This window comes from Panicum hallii, chromosome 2, assembly GCF_002211085.1.
Source record: "Panicum hallii strain FIL2 chromosome 2, PHallii_v3.1, whole genome shotgun sequence".
NCBI classification, from domain to species: domain Eukaryota; kingdom Viridiplantae; phylum Streptophyta; class Magnoliopsida; order Poales; family Poaceae; genus Panicum; species Panicum hallii.
In genome coordinates, this window is record NC_038043.1 from 9,044,567 (window position 1) to 9,067,150 (window position 22,584).

General features: G+C 52.1%; 1 protein-coding gene across 1 annotated transcript; it reads left to right on the forward strand.

Moving 5' to 3' along the window:
• The first annotated feature begins 9,914 nt into the window (after positions 1 to 9,914).
• Positions 9,915 to 10,376, forward strand: LOC112880856 (nonsense-mediated mRNA decay protein 2-like). Its single transcript, XM_025945596.1, has one exon. The coding sequence runs from the start codon at positions 9,915 to 9,917 to the stop codon at positions 10,374 to 10,376; it is 462 nt and encodes a 153-aa protein (XP_025801381.1).
• The last annotated feature ends 12,208 nt before the right edge of the window (positions 10,377 to 22,584 follow it).

Sequence of the window (22,584 nt, forward strand, 5' to 3'; positions counted from 1 at the left end):
GGCCTGGGACTTGCAATGTACCAAGTCCAAGCTAAACTACATTTTGATGCCAGAATTCTATTTACAGGGAGTAGACCTTTTGGGACTAATGACACAGCATTTTTGGAGGGACCAAGGATGCCGCAACGCATGCGAATGAGGGAGCATAATGAGAAGAGAGCAAAGTGTGGGACTGACATGTCAAATCCCCTGTGTTTACTGCTAGGCTGTCTACTGGAATGAGAAGCAGCGTTGCACCGTCCTTGATCGTGGCGTTGCTCATCCGCCCAAGATTCAAAATAGGGTGTGTTCGTTTCCTGGTGCCTAAATTTTAGAGGGATCACATCAAAGAGAATCTTATCATTTAGAAGTATTAAATAAAGTCTAATTATAAAACTAATTGCAGAACCCCAGTGCTAATTCGCGAGACGAATCTAATGAGGTATATTAGTCCATGATTAGCGGATGATTACTGTAGCATCACTGTGGCAGATTATGGATTAATTAGGCTCATTAAATTTGTCTCGCGAATTAGCACCCAGCTGAGCAAAAAGTTTTATAAATAGATTTTATTTAATACTTCTAAATAGCAAGATTCTCTTTGATGTGATGGGTCTAAAATTTAGAGGGTAGGAAACGAACAGGCGCATAGTCAAGATATGAACTATTGTCCTGCTAGTGAAACTTAGGGTGTGTTCGTTTTCTGGAGTCTAAAGTTTAGAGGTGTCACATCAAAGAGAATCTTATTATTTAGAAGTATTAAATAAAGTCTAATTACAAAACTAATTGCAGAACCCCAAGCCTAATTCGCGAGACGAATCTAATGAGGTATATTAGTCCATGATTAGCGGATGATTACTGTAGCATCACTGTGGCAAATTATGGATTAATTAGGCTCATTAAATTTGTCTCGCGAATTAGCACCCATCTATGCAAAAAGTTTTATAAACAGATTTTATTTAATACATTAAGATTCTCTTTGATGTGACGGGTCTAAACTTTAGAGGGGAGAAAACGAACGCACCCTCAGCCGTCAATCTGACGGTGCTGGGCATGCCTAGTTCACAAGAAACGTAGACGAATGGGCGACAACGATCAGGAAAAAGACAGCGATAGGAAGGAGTTTGGCAACAACATTAGGTCCACACTCGTAGTTTCATTTTCTAAGACCATCTCCAAAAACCTAGCCAAAACTTACTCTCCATATTTTCATTTAACTATTCATTTGGTTAAAATTTCTTCTCTATATTTTGGTACACTTCAACATTCTAGCCAAATCTTCTATCTATATACCCTGCTTCCTCCTGTTTGCCTGTGTTGGGTTCGTCTGCTCATCGTCGTCTGCGGTGCCTGTCTGCCCATCCGTTGGAAGCTGGTCAGCGCCGCCGCTCGTCCCCACACGCCGGCGGTCGCTCATCCTCGACCACATGCCTGGTGGCCGCTCGCCCCTCTCCACGCGCCCGTCCTGCTGCTCCATGCCGCCGGTGGACGAGCAGCAGCTGGTGGAGCTCGATTTGAAGCGCCGGAGGTCGATTCGCGGCCGGTGGAGATCGATTCACGGTGCCGGAGGTTGATGTGCGGCCAGCGGAGCTTGATTTGCGGCGTCAGATATCGATTAATTCGTAGTGCGATGCTCAACTCCAGCGGGCCGACGAGCGGGGCTCCGGCGGTGGCAGGATCCAGCGCGCGGGGCTCCAACGGGGCGCCGGGCGCGAGCGGAGGGCGCGCGGGAGCGGCTCGGTACATTTGCGTAGCGAAGAGGAGTGGATACCTAGCGGGATAGCGAGGAGAGGAAGTTGGAGAGGCAGGATCCAGTTTTTACCTTAGTTTTACTATTTTATTTTATAGAGGCTCTTGAAGATTCTCTAAGCTATATTCTGCCTCGAACTTAGGCAATGTGTAACAACAATTCACGGGTTAATGGCACAAAAGAAACAATTCACGGGTTAATCAATGGCCAACCAGCACTAACATATTCCGATCCACATGTTAAACTAATCATGAACCATTGATCACTTATATTCATTCTCTAGAAATTAAAATACGTATAAATCACAAAAAGTAAGATATTTGATAGATTTAAAAATTGAATCATTCTGTAACAACTCATTTGCACCTCACTTTTTATCCTAATGCACCCATTGCTGTCTTTTTTCATTGTAAAGTTTGGTTAAACATGTACATATGTATACGACCTTGTTAAAGTTTCTTCTAAAAGTGTTTGAAAAAGGTAGTAAAAAGAGAGTAAGTTTGATACACAGGCCATGCATGGTACTAATAAAGTGCGGAAACATGTAAAAGTTTCCTGAGTGAGTTTGTCGAAGATAATTATCTTTGAACCTATAGCTTTATGTATTCCCTTACCATTGCAATTTCCTAAGCTTATGCATTATGAGAATGACAGCGTCCGAGCATGTCACATGGTTTTATTTGATAACAGGGGTAAAATATTTTAGTTCTGAACAAAATTTTATAAAACATATAAGGAAAACAATATACGTTGCATATATGTATAGCCGTACGTCAAGGTCATTGAGCTATCGGTTGGCATGCACTTGCCACATCCAAAGACCAGAATGGCCCTTGGTAGTATCTATGGACACACACACACACACACACATATATATAACTACAGATCAAGCATATAATTATTAGCCCACCATAAAAATTTCACCGTAATTGGATTTTCTATTTTAAGATTTTTTGATTTACTATGATTTTTTAAATATTTAGCCAAAATAAATATAAAATAAAAAGAGAAAAACCACCGAGAGAAACCAGACAGGGAGGTCATGTGTCCGGTATCGCGAGTCTAAAGAATCCAGATGGACGATTTTAAAAATCGTCTAGGGAAGAAATGTGGATTTGTCCCAAGTTCAGGGAGATAAAAATAATTTTTTCCTATTATTAATGGGACAACAACTGAAGTCAAGAGGTAGTAGATGGCCGGGCCGGCATGCTGCCCCTCTGGGCTGCTACACGGATGGGACGCGCACAGGCACAGGCTATGAGACGGCCCCATGAACCTGTGTTTTTTTTTTCATTTATTTTGCCAACTAATTCGGCTCTTCTATAATATAAGGAAGCTCTCCCATCTTTTTTCTTGGACTTGCGGTTCAGACATGTTCCATCTTACAATATTTTTGTTTTCCTTTGATCATTTTTCCACTATCTACACCTTGAATTATTTCTAAGACCTTAATCAGTTAATCCCTCCACTAAGGGATTGAGAGGATTTTAACTTGTCGGGAATTTAAATTTTTCCATCTGATTTAATTCTCTACAATTTCCTTCAAACTAAACAAACCACGAACCTAAGAACTGAACCAGCCGAGCTGCGTTGGAGCTAAGCTTACTGCCCCCGCGTGGCCCGCTCGGGCGGACCCCCGGCACCTCGCTCCGCCGCTCGACATTCATTACTTAAGACGGAGTCTGTTGCGTAAGAGATAGAAGACAAGTATTCTAAGTCCAACATCAAGTTTCTAAGTAAATGAAAGATGAAATGGCCTGAAGATGAAGAAAGACAACGCAAGATCGACGCATGGATGAAAAAGAAGAATGAAGCTTAGTCTTCTATTTTTTTTTCCCTTTCTCTTAGAGTCTTCTTTCTTGTGTTTTTAAGCTCCTCATTGTTGAGGATTAGAGTCTAATAGCTCTTTGTAACCTTTGGCTGTATATATCCACAATGTGGATATGGAAGGCCGGATTTTATCCTTAATCTAAAAAAACTGAACCTGCCGGTGCGTTCCCACATTGCTTGGTATCTGAAAAAAGGGACTTATGCTATATAACTTAGGAATAAGAAGCATAAGGCCTCCTCCAATGGCTAGCTCTAAGCCAGCTTATAGAATTTTTTAATCAATGAACAGGGTGCGCTAGTGTGCTTCCCTTCTCGCCTATCTCGCACGCTCGCCGATGAATTCCCCTCTCATACGCACGCTCGCCTAAGCCCCTGCCGGCACAGTGCCGAGCTCCTCGTTGCTGGCTTAGGCTATCTCCAGCGAGCCGCTGTAAACGGTTCGGTTCTGCAAAGACGGAGGATACTGTAGCAAGCTAACGCTCCATCGGTGTTCTCCAACGCGTGCGGTAAAATAGGGTAAACGGTCTGCATCCCGCACAGAGGGAGGCAGGAGCGGCGTCCTCCATCGCCCTCGCCCTCTAGCGCATCTCCCGCGCTCGAGGCGGCTCCCGCGCGCGGGGCGGCAGGCCGCGGGAGGGGCGGCGCGCGGGCCGGCGCAGGACGGCCGGCGGGACGGCGTGCGGGGCGGCGGCGCTGTGGGGCGGCGCGAGAGGGGCGGAGGAGGGGCGGCGGGGCGCGGCAGGGGCGGAGGAGGGGCGGAGCAGGGGCGGAGGAGGGGCGGAGGAGGGGCGGCGGGCGCGGCAGGGGCGGAGGAGGGGCGGCGGGCGCGGAGGAGGGGCGGCGGCGGGGCGCGGGCGGAGGAGCGGCGGCGGGGTGCGGGCGGAGGGGCGCGGGCGGGAGCGGCGGCGGGGCGCGGGCGGAGGAGGGGCGGCGGGCGCGGAGGAGGGGCGGCGGCGAGGTGCGGAGGAGCGGCGGAGGGGCGCGGGCGCGGAGGAGCGAAGGAGGGGCGCGGGCGGAGGAGGGGTGCGGGCGGCGGGGCGCGGGTGGAGGAGGGGCGGCGGGCGCGGCGGAGGGGCGGCGGCGAGGCGCGGAGGAGCGGCGGCGGGCCGCGGGCGGAGGGGCGCGGGTGGAGGCAGAGGGGCGCGGGTGGAGGAGGCAGAGGGGCGCGGGCGGAGGCGGCAGAGGGGCGCGGGAGGCATGGCGGTTGCGGCTTGGGGAAAGGGAAGTTGGAAGAAAGGATAGAAAATTGAGATTGTGGGGTATAGAAGATGGAAATAGAGGATGTTGTTGGAGTTAAGTTTGGTATAGAGAATGAAGTTGATATGGAGGATGGATATAGGGGATAGGATTTGGAGGATATCGCTGGAGATAGCCTTAGGCCAGTCCCAACCCAGAAACCACCACCCAGTTTCTATAGTTGCCAAATCAGCAAGACACTGCCTATTGGAACTGCACTACACAATGCATGATTTCTTTATATGGACCCTGTAATAAATTATATATATTTTCTTCTCTCCTCACTCTATCTCTCGTCCACATCCTAATTTTGTGCATCTCCAACCCAAACGGCGACGGTGGCAAGCTGGCGGGCAGCCATGGGGCTGTAGGTGCCGGCAGCGAGCTTGCGTAGATGGCGGTCGCGACAGGATGCCGGCAGCAACGGCGAGCTCGAGCGGGCAGCTGTGGCCGGGGGCTCCAACTCGATGCCGAGCTCTCGCATGGCGGGAGGAAGGGGGTCCTTAATTTCATTTGGTAGCCTGCTGGCTCGAGGGTGCTCGTGAGTTTGGGTTGCCTATAAATTGGTTGATTTGTGGTAGTTGGGCAGTTCACGGCTGGATTTTGTGCTCTCGCTTTGTTTGGTTGTGCGAGGCCAAAGGCGGTGCGCCGGGCAAGGCTGCAGTGGACCACGAACAGAGCTAGGCCGTGACTGAGGAGGCGGTAGACGCACGCAGTGGGGTGAGGCCATGGTCGGCAAGCACAGACGGGGCCGACGAGTGCGGTGGGCGATGCGCACGGCTAGGGCAACGAGTTTGGTGGTGGCGCGCACGACCAGGTCACTGTAGGGCGGCGGGCCATGATGGTGGGCGGCGAGCAGCGGAGGCCACGCCACAAGTGTGGTGGGCATTGCGGGTCCTAGAAAAAGCGTGGGAAGGCTTAGCGGGTACCCTGGTGGTGGCGCCGCGGAAGGTCCTCACGCTCCGGTGGATACCTCCGGGGGTGGCCAGCGTTTCACGGGGGCGAGCGTGGGGGGTGCCGAGGAAGACGTGGCGCATGCGAACCCGGGGTTGCGGACGGTGGTCGAGGAGCCGCCACTGCTCGTCAAGGAGGGATTAGGGACAGGCGTGCCCAATTCGCTTCTCGAGGTTGAGGCGCCGCCGCCCCATCAGGCCGACACGTCCTCCGCGGGGCGGACAAATGAGGAGATGGTGCAGGAGGAGCGGTCGCCCAGGAGGAGGCCTAGGCTGTCGGTGGTGAGGCGGGCGGGGCCGTCTTGGCGGGCGTGATTTCACAAGAGGTGCCCGCCACCTTGGTGTTGACGGGATCAGCCGACCTCAGCCATGGCGGGAGGGCCTCGCCGCCCTTGGCTTAGACGGGCGGCGATCTGCATGCGCGGGGTGGCGCCCGGGACTCGTGGGACCTGCTACGGCGATAGTTTCTCTTGATGACGAGATGGAGGATGTGGGGTGGCAAGGCGTCTCAGAAGCCTTGTCCACCACGCTGGGCGCTTTGCGTGACGTTGTCGTCCCGACCTGCCAGGTACGGCACATCGGCATTCTCGATCCTCACCCTTCCCGGGCACTTCTGACATGTTTCTTCTTCGTAGTTCCTCATGACTCGCAACCAGGATCGTCGGGCCAAAGAGGTGTGACGGTGCGAGGAGCTGGCAGAGCAGCTCGCTGCGGCCCGCCAGGAGGTGGCCGATGCCCGAGCCAAGGAGCTTGTAGATGCCGAGGCGTTCGAGCGGCTACGAGGGGAGCAAGATTTGTTGGTTGGTACAGTGAAAGAGCTTCGCGGCGAACTCGTGGCGATCGACCAAGAGAGCGATGCTGTTGTGCGCCTGTCCGAGGAGCTGGCGTGGGCCGCTCTGTGGAATCTCGCGGGTAAGATCCTTCTCCTCTTCCCCACGGATTGTCGGTTTCTCAAGCGCGGCGTGTTTGATTTTCCTTCTGTAACACCCTAATTTTGAAATTAGAAACTTAATTAAATTTTGCTAGAATTCTCTTAGGACCATAAGGTTTTATCTTCTCATTTTGATTTTAGAGCATTTATCATGAATTAATGGCAATTTAACAAACTATAAAAAGAAATAAAAGGAACTATAGGATTTGTGCATTTCATGCCCATTGCATTGTTTTATTGTTTATCTTTCATTTGAATTTAAATTTTAATTTCAAATTCAAATGCATTAATGTATTTTTTCCTCTTATTTCCTAGTTGGGCCCGGCCCACTCTCCTTTTTCTTTTTCCTCTCTCATTTTTCCCTTGCGGCCTAGCCCAGCCGGCCCTCCTTTCCCTTCCGCACGGCCTAGTCAAGCGGCCTTTCTTCTCCCCTTTCTTTCTCTCCGCGCAGCCCAGCAACCTTTCCTCCCGGCCCAATCAGCCTGCATGCCGGCCGTTCTTTCCCTTCTCCTCTTTCTTCTGCTGATAGCCGGGGCCCACCCACCAGGGTTGTCCCCGACCTTGAGCCAGACTCAGGCTCAAGGCCGAGTCCGCCCTGGCGTCGCCTCACCCATGCGCCGCCTCGGGCCCGCACGCCCAGGCGTTCAGCCACCTCTATTTAAGGACTTGACCCGTGCCCTAGCTATCCCGAAGCCGCAGCCGCCGCCGCCTCCTGCCGTGAAGCCCTAGAACCCCGAGCTTCGCCGCCGCACGCCATTGACGAGCTTCAGCTGCACGTCGCGCTGCCGCTCCGCTGTTCCTTCTCCTCCGCCAGCCGCCACAGGAGCACCGCAGTGGGGTAAGGGTACTCGCACGCCGCCTCTCTCCCTCTCCCTTGCTTCCCCGCGCCCGCACGGCCTCGCCGATGATCCCAAGCCACCGCTCGCCGCCGCTCCAGCCGATTCCGCCGCCTCCAAAGCCTCTAGATATGTTACCTGTGACGCCCGCTATCTCTCAGTGCAAACCACACTCGAAATCGAGGCTGGGAGCGTGTATACGCGTTTCCCCGGTGATCTGCCAGCGCTCGCCGCCGCACAGAACCTCCGCCGGCGCTTCCCGCCACCGCTCCCGCGCCGCCCCGCATTCCAGCCGTCGGATTTAGATCCAACGGGTTAGATCTAATCTAACCCGAGTCAACAGATCCAAGTACCGGTCAAACTGAGGCTGTTTTGCATGTTAGCCCCTGAGTTTTGTAGAAATCAACCCGCAGTCCACGGTAGTTCAAAAGTATTCACGAATAGATCCTATTTCTTCTATTTAGGCCCCTGACTTATTCAAAAATAGAACTCGCAGTCCTAGATCCTTCTGCTTTACAATCTAACCCCTAGGTCTAAGGATTAATTATAGTCTAGCCCTCTGTTTCTTTGGTCAGAGCCCTTTTAGTTTTAAATCTTCTACAAATAAGCCCCTAGAATCATATTTTAGCCCTAACTTCTCCGTTTTAACTCCGTTTTCATCGATTCTTGCGCTCACGCGATCCTTACGATATATGCAGTAGCTTTATTACATTATTTTGCTCTGTTTCTATTGATTGGTGTACTATTTTTTATTTATTGTGTTTTTTCTTGTATGTACTTGTGTGGTACGATAGACAGTACGCAGTTCGAGGGTCCGCAAGAGCCGAGCTTTGAAGACGTTCCTGAGCAGCAGCAGTTCGTTGATGAAGGCAAATGGTCCTTGATCATATTCTCATCCTAATAACATTTTAAATACACACATTTACTTTATATGCATGCGTGTGTCTAGAATATGATGGATCCCAAACTAAGGATGTGCCTAGTTTCTTTTGAATTTCCTTGATTAAACCTATGATTACTATATTTATGTTGTAGCTACGCTAGTTACTTTACTTAGATTTTAGTTGGATAACCTGGAAATCAGGTTACACTGTTTACACATGTTATGGAATACTCTATTGATGATAATTAGGATCATTGTATTAATTGGAACATGGAGAACCACTCAGAAAAACAGTGCAACCACAATATTACATGGCTCTGATCTTGGCTAATTAATTAGAAACTTTAGCATATGATAATCTTACCGAAAGGGCAAGAGGGGTTGTATCGTCGGGGTATAGCTCGGTCCTCTTGAGGCATATTGATATATGTGGTCCTTGACTAAGGCATTATCTCATTAGAGAGGGTTATGACCGCTTTGACTTGAAACCTTAGCGGATTGTCATAAATTAGGGAATCTTTATAAAGGCATCGTAGTGAATCTCTGCCACTCACTTTGGAAGTGTTTAAGGTCCTTGTAAACCCGGGCACGAAGAGAAACACGAATTGTGGGTAAAGTGTACGACCTCTACAGAGTAAAAACTGATATACCAGCCGTGCTCACGATTAAGAGCGGATTGGACACTCACATGATAATTAAACTTTAAGATGATCTAAAGCGATGTTCTTTGTTTATTTGTGATGATGCTTATCTACTACTGATATTTGTTTAAGTGATTGGTATATACTTACACTTAGTTAAGCTTGCTTTATAAAACTTGATCAACTAAAAATGCTTATCGCAGTCAAACCATATCAGCTTTTTCGTAATTATAGCATTGCATGTCACATAATTTATTCCACTTGCTGAGTACCAACCATAAGTGCACTCACACTTGCTTTATTAAAAACAATGCTGCTCAGCATAAGATAATTGTTCTGAATTCCCTGAAGATTTTGAGGAATACTAGGCGTATGACTTCCAGTCATCTGCCTGTGAAGTCGAAGTCCGCTGCGAGTTAGTTACGTTTATTTATTCATTTAAGATTAAGACCGTTGGTCCTGTAATAAAGTATTATTATACTCTATTTCGTTAATGCATTGTTTCGGGTATTCACTTGTGACGTCTATTGTATGTGCAGAACTTGATCCTAGCGCATATATGGGATACATTCGACTACCTTTCCTAAACCGAGTGTGACAGAAGTGGTATCAGAGCAGTGATGACTGTAAGACGTTAGCCTAGTTAGTAATGGTCATATGAATTTTAAGACTAATCTTGCTTAGTAGCCTAGCTTCTGCTTGTTCGCTTTGGAAACTGCTTATTTCTTGATAATAATACTAATATTACTTCCTTGACTTCATGCTTGCCTCTCAAGTGTGTTGATATTTTTTTTAAAATGCAATCTTGCTTTAAGGTCACCTATAGCATGTTTCTAAATATCCTCTATCTTGTGCTGATCCCACTTTTGCTACAGATGGCCAGAAATAAGCAGACCACCCGCAAGAGCACCCGTGGGCTGCCGCATTCGATCCATCATCCGCAGGAAGTGTCTCACCAGGAGGGGTCCGAGCAGACGGAGCCCAAGTATGTGATACTCGAGGATGATGATGACTACTACTACGATCATCCTGACGGAGGCTGGGTGGATACTAACACTGAGGAAGAGCCCATGGAGTTGCCGGAGGACCACCTTGGGGTCTCAAGTGGCAGCAATGAGGATCCTGCACGAGGAGACGGTGCCGATCCAGGTGCCGCAGGCGGAGATGAGGATGATGACGGTGACGACGACTCAGGTGCACCCGATGGTAGTGACGATGACCTAGATGATGATCCAAATCCAGCTGTCGCCGCAAGCCCACGGCCACCAGAGCCCGACTATGAGAAGCAGATACAGCACTTGGACTTTGCTGAAGGTCCATTGCCCGCGCTTCTCTAGAGGGCCATGCAGAGAATTGTCTTCCCGCTGATGCCACGCTATGAAGCTCACTTGTTCAAGAATGCCCAGCAGGAGGAGGAGTGGTTGGTGGCAGTGGTGATCAGTGTTCCGGATGAGAGACATGGTAGCCGGGTGGAGTACTCCAAGCACATTGATGAGGTACCCCGGAGGACCTTGGATGCAGGGACTAATGAAGCCGCCAGGAGAGCGCTCTACTATCTCTGCCACGCTTACAGGGATGAACTTCAAGGTACTGAGTTTCAGCAGTTTCCACGGCGCAAGAGGGGAGCCACCCGTGCGCGGATTCCTGCCCCGTCCCCTGGGGAAGGAAACCTGCTCATGGACACTACGCAGGAGTTGGTCGCCGCTCTCAGCACAGACTTGGATGCTGCCGGAGCAGAGATTCAGGAGGTCAAGAGAAAGCTGATGAAGACTATCAGGGAGAAGGCGATAATGGAGGCTCGGTTGAGAGGAGATTATTAGTTACCCCCAGAATACGATAGCGATGAGCCTAGTGAGTACCTGCCAGACTCACTTCCTCGCAAGCGCGTCCACTACAGAGAGCCCGGCTACCGCACCCGATATCGATAGAGAGGATAGTCTAGGAGTTAAGATAGGAGTATTTTTTTTAGATAGAAGTTTTTCTAAGAGTCTTTTATAATTGCTAGTTCAAAACGGCCATGATAGTGTGTTTAATTTAGATTAATGTGAAAGTGTGCTTGGTTTTGTAAAAACAATGTGATTTGGATCTTTGTAATGATTGCGATAAATTGTGGAGTAAGGACCACAATTATATCAAGTTATTAATACAAATAGATAGTTTAGTAAAAGCTTGGGGTTATCTATCTTCTTTACTATCTTTATCTTATCCTTGCTCATACCCTTTTTCCATGATTAATTTTATAAGTCTCATTTTTCTAACCGATCAGATGGTGAACACCAGATCCGGGTTAGGAGTTGATCAGCCTGCAGTGCCGTGACAGGGAACGAGCAACAACACCAACCCCGATCCTCAACCAAGTCAACCACACCAGAAGCCACCTGGGCCATGACGCCCGAGGTTGTGTGAACAAACTTTTAAGCTTTTGGATTTCGGACGGGAAGGGCCGTTGACGAGGAAAGTTAAAGACGCCCGGCTCTTCCTAATATTGAGGCGATGGGACACGAGATGCGAACGAGAGGACTCTAATCACGCTGGTGAGCAGAGGCACTATAGCCGCTAGGGTGTGGGTTTCCTGCAGTCCGACCAACTTTACTCAAAGTGCACTCTTTCGTGACTTGTATCTTCTCACCCCAACCGTAGGAACGGGTTGGGTGCAAAGAGTTTTGAGTAGGTATTGCCTCAATAGCCCCCGAGTGAGGCCCGACCCCCTGCCGTGGCTGGGGTCGGGCATCGCTAAAGAGCGGCAGAGTGAAAAGAGAACTTTTCATAGCAGAGCTCGACAACTTAACATGAAAATTCACATAGCTTGGAAATACTAAGGTTAAAAGCAACGTAGTTGTTCGATGTCCCAAGCGTTGGTGAACACTTCACCATCCGGGGTCTGCAACTTGTAGGAGCCTGGCCGGAGCACCTCGGCGATGATGAAGGGCCCCTCCCAGGGCAGGGAGAGCTTGTGACGATTTTTGTTGCTCTGGATGAGCCGTAGCACCAAGTCTCTGATGTTAAATGCCTGATTCCGAACTCGGCGGCCGTGGTACCATCGCAGTGCTTCCTGGTATTTGGCTGATCAGAGGAGGGCAACATCGCGTGCTTCATCGAGCTGGTCCATCGCGTGTTCGAGGGATGCCTCTGCCCCTTGCTCGTCGGACACCCTAACTCTCAGCGCTCCATAGTCTAGGTCGGTCGGGAGGACCGCCTCGGAACTGTAGACCATGAAGAAAGGGGTGAAACCGGTTGCTCGGCTAGGAGTCATCCTGAGGCTCCAGAGATCTGCAGGGAGCTCGGCAACCCACCGCCTGGCGAACTTCTTCAATCGATTGAAGATCCTGGGCTTGAGTCCCTGCAAAATCATGCCATTCGTGCGTTCAACCTGCCCGTTCATGCGGGGGTGCACCACGGCGGCCCAGTCGACGTGGATGTGGTAATCATTGCAGTATTTAGGGAATTTCTTCCCTGTAAACTGCATACCATTATCCGTGATGATGGAGTTTGGGACTCCAAAGCGGCAGATGATGTCGAGGGAAAATTCCACGGCCTGCTCGGATCCAATCATCACGATCGGCTGAGCCTCAATCCACTTCGTGAACTTGTCAACGGCGACAAGATTGTGCGTGTAGCCCCCGGGTGCTTTCTTGAGGGGCCCGACTAGATCGAGCCCTAGACCGAGAATAACCACATGATAGGGATCATCTGGAGTGCTCGCGCCGGTAGGTAAGTTTGCCAAGCGTAATATTGACACCCTTCGCAGGTGCGCATGATCCGCTCAGCGACCGCCACTGCGGTCGGCCAGTAGAAGCCTTGCCGGAATGCATTTCCGACTAAGGTCCTATGCGCGGCGTGGTGCCCGCAGACCTCAACATGGATATCCTTCAGCAGCTGCTTCCCATGTTCGGTCGGGATACAACGCTGCAGGATCTTGGTGTGACTCCGCTTGTAGAGCTCCTCCTCGATGATGATGGAGGACTTAGCACGGCGTGCAAGCCGTCGGGCCTCCATCTTGTCAATCGAGAGCACCTCGCGCAGGAGGTAGTCTAGATAAGGTGCCCTCCAATCTGCTAGAAGGCTGGGCCCCATCGCTGGTCCCAAGTCAAGCTCGATGACCTCGTGATTGCGCAAGGTTGGCGGTTGGCGAGCCCTCGAGTCCGAGGCAAGCGGTTCGACCCCGACTTGTTCCGGCTCCTTGTAACGGATTGAGGGCTTGTACTGATTACTAGCAAAGATGCTGGACGAGATGGGCTGACAGCTTGATGGCATTTTTGCCAATGTGTCAGCTGCTTCATTGAGCCGCCTTGGGATGTGGTTAAGTTCGAGACCATCGAACTTGTCCTCCAACCGACGGACCTCTTGGCAGTATGCAGCCATCTTGGGGTTGAGGCAGCTCAACTCTTTCATGACTGGATCAACTAAAGTCGTCAGATGCCCAGCTCGATGGTGATGCGGAGGCCGTTGATGAGCACTTCGTACTCAGCCACATTATTTGAAGCAGAAAAATGAACACGGACCACATACCTCATGCGCATGCCAAGGGGAGAGACAAAGACAAAACCCAAGCTGGCTCCTTCCTTCACCAACGATTCGTCAAAGTACATCATCCAATATTCCTCGTTGATGGCTGCCGGGGGCATCTGAGTCTCGGTCCACTCTACGATGAAATGGGCGAGTACTTGGGACTTGATGGCTGTTCGCGGGGCGTATGAGATCCTCTGACCCATCAACTCAAGGGCCCATCTCAAAATCCTCCCGGTGGCGTCCGGTTGCGAACAACCTCACCAAGAGGGAAGGACGTGACCACCACACTGGTGTGACTCGAAGTAATGGAGCAGCTTCCTTTTGGTGATCAGGACGGCGTGCAGGAGCTTCTGGACCTGGGGGTAGCAAGTCTTGGCATCGGCCAAGATTTTGCTTACGAAGTATACAGGGTGTTGCACCTTGAGGGTATGCCCCTGCTCCTCCCGCTCCACGACTATAGTGGCGCTGACCACCTACATCATCGCTGCAATGTTGAGTAGTAGTGGCTCTCCGTCGATCGGCGGGACCAAGATTGAGGCCTTCATCAGAAGGGCCTTAAGCTTGTCGAGCACCTCCTGAGCCTCGGTGGTCCACGCAAAACGGCCGGTCCTCCTCAGAAGCTGGTAAAGGAGAAGGCCTCATTCACCGAGGCGCGAGATAAAATGACTGAGTGCTGCGAGGCACCCTGTAACCCGCTGAACTCCCTTGAGGTTCTGAATCAGGCCCATCTTCGTGATCATCGCAATCTTCTCCGAGTTGGCCTTGATGCCGCGCTTGGAAACGATGAAAGAGCAGCATTCCCCTAGGGACCCCAAAAATGCATTTCTCGGGGTTGAGTCTGATGCTATTCGCTCAGAGTCTGATGAAGGTTTGCTCTAGGTCGGCCACCAGCTGGTCGACCCGTTGGGACTTGACCATGATGTCATCTACGTACGCCTCGACGGTTCACCCGATGAGGCTGCCAAAATACCTGATCATGCAGCGCTGATACGTAGCCCCCACAATCTTCAGACCGAATGGCATGGTGACATAATAGTACGATCTGAAGGGGGTAATGAAGGAAGTTGCGAGCTGGTCGGACTTCTTCATCACGATTTGATGGTACCCAAAGTATGCATCGAGGAAGCAGAGGGTTTCGCACCTTGAGGTTGAGTCAACTACCTTGTCTATGCAGGGCAAAGGAAATGGATCATTTTGGCATGCTTTGTTGAGGCTCGTGTGGTCGACACATATCCTCCATTTCCTGCTTTTCTTTCATATAAGAACATGATTAGCTACCACTCGGGGTGATACACTTCCGGGATGAATCCGGCCGCCAAAAGCCTTGCAATCTCCTCTTCAATGGCCTTGCACTTCTCCTCGTTGAAGTGGTGCAGACAATGCATGGCCGGCTTGGAGCCTGGCCTAATCTTCAAGGCATGCTCGGCGACTTCCCTCGGTGTGCCCGGCATATCTGAGAGCTTTTCCACGCAAAGATATCTTTATTGGGGCAGATGAAGTTGACGAACGCGCTTTCCTATTTCGGGGAGAGCGCTGTGCCGATTGGCACCCTCTTGTCCCTCGAGTTGTCGAGGTCGATGAGGATGTCTTTGATGCCCTCCGTGGACTCGAAGGATCCGGAGCTCCGCTTGGAGTCGGGGGCCTCCTCTGCGGTTTCTTCCCGGATGACTGCGAGTTCCTCGGAGGCGACGACTGCCGAGGTGAGCTCGCAGCTCTCATCCTCGCACTGGTAGGCATGCTGGAAAGAGGAGCCAACGGTAATAACCCCATGCGGGCCTAGCATCTTGAGCTTGGGGTACGTGTAGTTGGGGACGGCCATGAAGTTCACGTAGCACGGACGCCCGAAGATGGCGTGGTAGGATCTGTGAAATCCAACCACCTCAAATGTGAGGGTCTCCATCATGTAGTTGGTTGGATCCCCGAATGTTACGGGTAGGTTGATTTGCCCAAGTGGTATCACCTGCTTTCCCGGCATGATGCCGTGGAGTGGCGCTTCGGACGGCTGAATGCGCAACCGGTTGATGCCCATGGCATCCAGGGTCTGGGCGTACATGATGTTGAGGCCGCTACCCCCGTCCATCAAGACCTTGGTGAGGCGCTTCATGATGACGATCGGATCGACCATGAGCGGGCACCTCCCTGGCTGCGGTACGCTGCTTGGGTGGATAGATCGGTCGAAACTGATAGCCGACTCCGACCACCGGAGAAACGAAGGCATTGCCGGTTCAGCTGTGTTGACCTTCCGACATGTAAGCTTCTGACGGCGCTTGGACTTGTAAGCCATCGGCCCGCCAAATATCATGAGGCAGCCGTCGGTGTCGAGGAAGCCGTCATCCTTCCCCTCGGTGTCGCCCTCTGTCGGCTCGGGCTTCTTCTTGTGCTCCCCCTTCCTGGAACCTCCCGACAGGTACTTCTTCATGAGGGCGCAGTCGTTATATAGGTGCTTGACAGGGAAGGCGTGATTCAGGCACGGCTTCTACAACATCTTCTCGAAATGATCGGGGGTCTCCCCAGCGGCTCTCTGACCTCCCTTATAGTCGGTGGTAGCTACGAGGGAACCCTCGTTGTTCCTCTTGTTCTTCTTCTTCCCTTGACGGTTTGAGGCGCCCTCGCTGGCGCTCTCGTTGCGCTTCGCCTTGCCCTTGGCATGGTCAAAGATCGCCCCAATTGCCTCCTCACCCGAGGCGTGCCTTGTTGCGATGTCAAGGAGTTCCTTAGTGGTTTGCGGGCTCTTGCATCCCAGCTTATGGACCAGGGACTCGCAGGTGGTCCTAGACAGGAATGCCCCGACAAGACGGGCGGCGTGAGCCCCCGGCGCATTTTACGGCTTGACCTCCGGTGCGGTGGACGACCGGGGCTCGTGATAATAGCCTGTCCTATTCCAGAGGTCATGTCGAGGCACGTCCTTACCTGCCCCCACACTAGAGGTTCGACCCCCGGCATGACCTGTCATTCTATGAGACCCTGAGGGCTCCAAATCTTTGCAGCGGGTACGATCGAATCTATTCCCTCGGGGTCCGGCGAGGCCGAGCCCGTGCCCTCAGGGTCGGGCGAGGCGGGGCTTCTCTCACAGGGGTCGGGTGAGGCCGCGCTCGCATCCTTGGGGTCGGGCGAGGTGGTTCGTGCCCTTCTTCTAGGCTTGGTATTGGACCGTCGGTGCCCCTCCTCTTGGTGGGCCGTCCATGGCCATGCGACAGCCTTGATTAGGCTGAGCCGCATATTGCGGGAGTGCTAACCCGTAATTAGCTTCCCAAGGAACATACTTGAAACGAACCGGATTCCCGTATCGAGGAATCCGACTCCCTGTATCGTCGTGATAGTCCCTGGATCAAGCGCTATCACATACAGAACTCATTTCAGGCATAATATCACAGTCATACCCATTAAGAGGTCAATCACGGGTTTAGTTATTACATAAATCCAGCGGATCTGTAGTACGGAATTTTATTACAAGCCTTTCGGCTAAATCGAACAAGCAGGAAACGCATAGCGGTAGCTAGGTCTTCGGCCGTCCTCCGTCTCCGGGTTCCACCTCCACAGGCGACTTGAGCGTAGCTCGGGCCTCAGTCGTACCATCCGTCGTCGTTGGGGTCGAATTCTGGGTCGGATCCTGCATCGTACCAGGCTATCCCCAAGGAATGGGATAGGTTCACGTCACCATCCGTATGCAAGCTTTATGTGGTCTACACTACGGATATAGCAGAGTTCAAGGGTAAAGCTGGGGGTTTCCCTATACATGCAATATAATATATATAAGAATACACATCTCCTTTCATTCCTGACTCGGGCCCTTCCGGCATTCCGGACTCCCGGTCACACACACCTTTCAACACCACCAAGTCGATGCGAGGACTCCCTCTCCTCGCATCTCAACTGCCCCCTGGCAGGACAATATTCTAGAGGGAGGTAGAAATCATGAGTAACACTAACTAATAAGAGCAACAGAGGAGTAGGGGTGTCCATAACCGAGGACGCGGCTATACGTATAGTTTTCACCCTGCAGGGGTTGTACACCTGGACCCACTCGAATCGACACTAGCCGGAGATCAGCCGACTAGTATACGAAACACCGGTCTACGAAACGGAAATAGGAGCCACGGCACCATCCGGCTTTCCCGGGTCTTGGGCGCATCCTCCCGCGAGAGGTCGCCCCGGGACTGTGAAGCCTCCCATGCGTCTCGGGGAACGTGAGGTCAGCACCTCCTTCCCCTGCACCGATACTCGATCCTCCTACCGGCTTGGTGCCGCGCTTGCTAAGTCCGGACCGGGCCCACCCGCATAATGGGTAAGTGGTGTGCACGCTTACAAAGTCCCACAAGTCATGGTTACTCTCACCCGGTCCTTATCTGCCGGAGCGGGCATCTTCGTCACACGCGTATCCACCACGGTGGTCCGCAACTGCACCCTTAACGGGTGCCCCAAACACCTCACACGAAAACAAAACTGTACCCGCCACAGGTACTCCGTAGGGTGTGCCAAGATACACACCCCAAGCCCTCGATCCACGATCGAGTTAGGTCGCCCACTCCCGGCTAAGCCCTAATCACCAACTCCTGATGGGAACCTCTTCACACACACCAAGACTATCCACCCATATCCCACACAAACACATTCAAGGGTTTACAAGGCGTTTCATATAATGAACGAATAAGATAGGTTGACAAGGAGTTGGGTTCGTAAAGAGGCCATGCAGGTTTATCTCGATATATATATATATATATACACATACAGCAATAGCATATCTACAAGCAAATGCCTAATAGGAGTTCAATTCGTAGATGGGCGTGAACCTGGCGTCTCCTCGAAGTCCTCCTGAGTCTCCGGGTAGTCCTGGTCGTCGGTCAGCTCCTCGCGGACGGGTCCTATTCGTAAATACGAGTAAGAGTAGGGTCCAAAGTGCAAAAGTGCACAAAAGGTTGCAAATAAGATCCAAATCATCACAAAACCTACTCTAACAGGTGGTTCATGATTTTAGAAGAATTATGAAACTGGTTTCATAATTTTCGGAGGTCCGGATAATTTATTATGAATTTTCTAAGGAAAACCTATTTTCTGAAATTAATAAAAGGGTTTTAGAAAAGAAAAGCCTGAAAACAGGGACACGTGGCAGCACCAGGGTGTGCCACGTGGCATGCTGACGTCAGCATGACGTCAGCAGTGGGCCCTGCTGACGTCAGCGTTGACCGGTCAACGTTGACCGGTCAACGGTCAATGGTCAAGGGGGCTGTGGTCAGCGGGCCCCACCGGTCAGCCTCAGCACGAGGCTGACAGGTGGGCCCCTCGGGTCAGACCGGAAAAGAAAAAGGAAAGGGGTTTTGGTCTGGCTCGGTTTTGGGCCAAAAGAGGTGATGGGCCGGCTCGAGGCCCATCGGCTCGGCTTGACTCGGCTCGGATCCTTCCGCGGGCCGGCTTCCTTTCCTCCGTGGGCTGGCGGCCTTCTCCCTTTCCTCCTCCTCTGGCTGGGCTGACCCTTCGTCTTCTCCTCCTCGCGGGCCGGCGGCGTCGGTTCCTCTTCCATCTTGCTGACAGGTGGGTCCCTCGCGTCAGTCTCCGTGGGATTCGGTGCGGCATCGGCTGGATCCAGTGCGGCGGCTGTGGTTGTGTGCGTGCATGCGCGGGAGCCGCGAGTGTGTGCGTGTGGCGCCCGAGGGGTGTTCGAGGAAAGGTCCCAAAGGCTGTGTCGCGACGCGAACGCGACGTCGCGTTCACGTCGCGGGGGTGGACGCGCACGGCGGAGCCGTGGCGCGGGCGTGGCGAAGCTGGGGCCAAGGCAGTGGGCACGGCTTGTGTGTGCGTGAGGTGCGCGCGCACGCACGCGGGTTCTGGTTTTCCAGAGCCGCGGCGTGGCCGTGCCGTGCGCGAAGCACCGGCGGCCCGGGTCCGCGGCACGACGCGGCGGCGAGGGGCGACGGCGGTAGCGGGGGAATAAGCGGCGCGTCGGGCTCCTGCAAGAAGAAGTGGCAGGGCGGCCGGAGGGACAGGGGGCCCTACGGTTTCTACAGAGGGCTCATCGGCGGCTCCAAGGCTCTCGCCGGCAGCACAGGGGAAAAGAAGGGGCAGCGGCGGTGATCCTCACCGGAGGGGCTGAAAGGGGAACGGCTGGTGCGGTGGCGGGTCGAGGCCGGCGGGTCGTAGCCGTGCAGGGAGATCCGCGGCGTCGATGTCGTCGTACGGGTCGCCGGCTCGGTGTCGTCCTCGGGCTCCTCTGCGCGCGGCTCTTCTCCTTCTCCTCCTCCGCTCCTCTCTCTTCTCCTCGGGCTACGGCGGCGGGAAGGAAGCTAGGGTTTCTAGGGTTTGGGCAAACGGCCTCGGGTTTATAGGGGGGGCGCTAGGGTCCGGGGCGGCTGCGGCCGAGGGTCCTCGGCGGCCGGGCCGGGACGCGTGGCGCCCCTGCGGTGGCTGCGGCGCGGGGGTAGGGTCTCGGCTCGCGGCGCGGGCTGTCAGGAAAAAGGGGCGCGCGGCGGTTGCGGTGCCATGTCGTGGAGCGGAGACAGGAGCGCGCGGGGGTGACGCAGGCGAGCGCGGGCGCGGGGAAAAGGAGGCGGCCGTTTCGCTATCCTGTCACGAGGCGGGCGACGCGGCGGAGGCGAGCGGGAGCCGGGAGCGGGGTCGCGGGCGTCGGGAGGAAGGGGAAAGCTGACGGGTGGGTCCCGCCCGTCAGCTGCCCCGGGTGGAAGGGGTGAGGCGTCGCGACGGTTCGCGGCGCCGGACTGGGCCGGGGTGCTGGGCCGGCTTGCGTGGGCTGACGCGCGTGGGAGAAGAAAAGAGAAGGGAAGGAAGGTGGGCTGGCCGGTGCTGCGTGGGTGATGGGCTGGTGGGCTTGTGGCCCACGGGGGTATTAGGGTTTAGAGGTTTAGATTTGAATTTGAATGCCCATTCCAAATTCAAATCTCACACAAAGAAATCAAACAAATTCGAAAATTCAATTCAAATAAGATGCAATAGCCATTCAAATCAAATCCACTCACAAAATTTTTTGAAATCCCCAAATTTTGTTAAACAATCTCCATAATTTCTAACATGGGATGTTACAATACTTTCGGGGGGTCCATGATATTCGCCCCCGACACGGTGTGAAGCTGGAGATATTTTGAAGCAAAAAAAATTAAATTTTCTTGGTATTGGACCGTCGGTGCCCCTCCTCTTGGTGGGCCGTCCGTGGCCATGCGACAGCCTTGATTAGGCTGAGCCGCATATTGCGGGAGTGCTAATCCGTAATTAGCTTTCCAAGGAACATACTTTCGGGGGGTCCGTGATATTCGCCCCCGACACGGTGTGAAGCTGGAGATATTTTGAAGCAAAAAAATTAAATTTTCTAAACGGATTATTCAAATCAAATTCCGCTGCACCACTATATACACTAAGATCTTCAAAAATTATATCACACTTAACTATATTCAGATGTAATTTTTCTTAGCATTTTTTTAAAATCTGGAGCAATTTGTTTGGAAAGCCATAACAATTGTTCCAGCTTTCATAATGAAATTGTTCCATCTTTACAATTAAATTGTTCTACCTTTATAAATAAATTATTCTACCTTTACAATTAAATGGTTCTACCTCCATAATGGTGCCATTAGTTTTTAATTTGGATAATCGATTTGAAAAGTATTTTTTTGTTTGAATTTGTCTTGCACGAAATTAATGGCATGTAGTCGCTTGCATCATACCACTGCTTTCTCCTATTGCTTCTATGCACCGTGCATCCCAGTGGAAAGAAAAAAAGAATGAATTACACAAAAGGAAAAAAAAACAGGTCATGGTCAGCACCTACTGGCTAGCATCAATCATGGTGTCGCAAGGAGCTCCTGGGACGCGAACGGTCACTGAGGCAACGTGGGCCAGAAAAGAATACAGGAGCCGAAAAATAACAGAAACAGCTGAGCCTGCTCTTTTGTGATGGTGCAAATCCCAGTCGCGCGCAGGACACATTGGCCGTACATGTAGTGGGGCAGCTGAGCAGCTGAAGACTGCTGCCCTACAACTAATAAGGCACGCACCACCCCGGGCAGATCCAGGGTTTAGAGCATGGATATTCAAAATTTTCAAAGGATTTTTCTTTGACAACCGAAAGTTTAGATTCGCAACACATAATTAAGTACCAACACCATAAAATTGATCATATCCTAAAATTGTTCAACAAATAGATAATTGATGCAACAAATTACACGAAAATGTCAAATTGGCAATATCTGGAATATATGGAGGAAAAATGTAAATTGATAACTGATAAAACGAAGAAGGGAGAGCAGGAGAGGGATGGAGTCGTGAGTCGTTGATGACGCACACCCATAGCCGGAGGGTGCATGCGGTAATGCTCGATATCATGGTGCTGTGGCCGCGCCCGTGCTCCCGAACATGGTAGCAACTGTTGCTCTCGGGCGCTGACCCACCGCGACGGAGCTCCTGCGGGCAGCAACCCTTCACTGCGCGTGCTGCCACCGGCCACCCTCCACAGCTCCACCGCCACGCTTGCTGCCAGCAAGCGCCAGCCGCCGGCCGCCTAGGGTTTGGATTGTGGAGGATTGCATGAATGACAAACTTCGTCGGGTTCTGCAGACTGCTGTGGTCGAGGCGTCGAGCCGTCGAGGAGGCGTCAAGCTAGGTCCTGGCGCCTGGCTTGAACCATGCGCACAGTTGGGCCGTTTGTCCATTTGGGCTATTGGGTAGGGAGTGGGGGAGGGGGGCTATAATATTTTGGGCCGAAAGAGTGAAGGGGCAAGTATGTACGTCAGCTATTCGTTATCAAATTCTATTTTTAATACATATACAAGGTATACACAATCTGTAATTCTTTTAGTAAAAAATAATAGGGATTCAGTTGAATACCCCTTGAATCAAACTAGGTCCGCCCCTAATTCCGCCCCGCGGCCCCTCGGTCCTATTGACAAAAGACGGCGCGTGCAACAAACTAAATGTATCTTCAACATGCTATTTGGTTGAGTCCTTCAGTAGTCCCTGCTACATATAAGGAACCCAGACTCGATTCCTGTCTCGCGTCATGTTTCTACCTGTGATATCCTTCCTGGCGATACA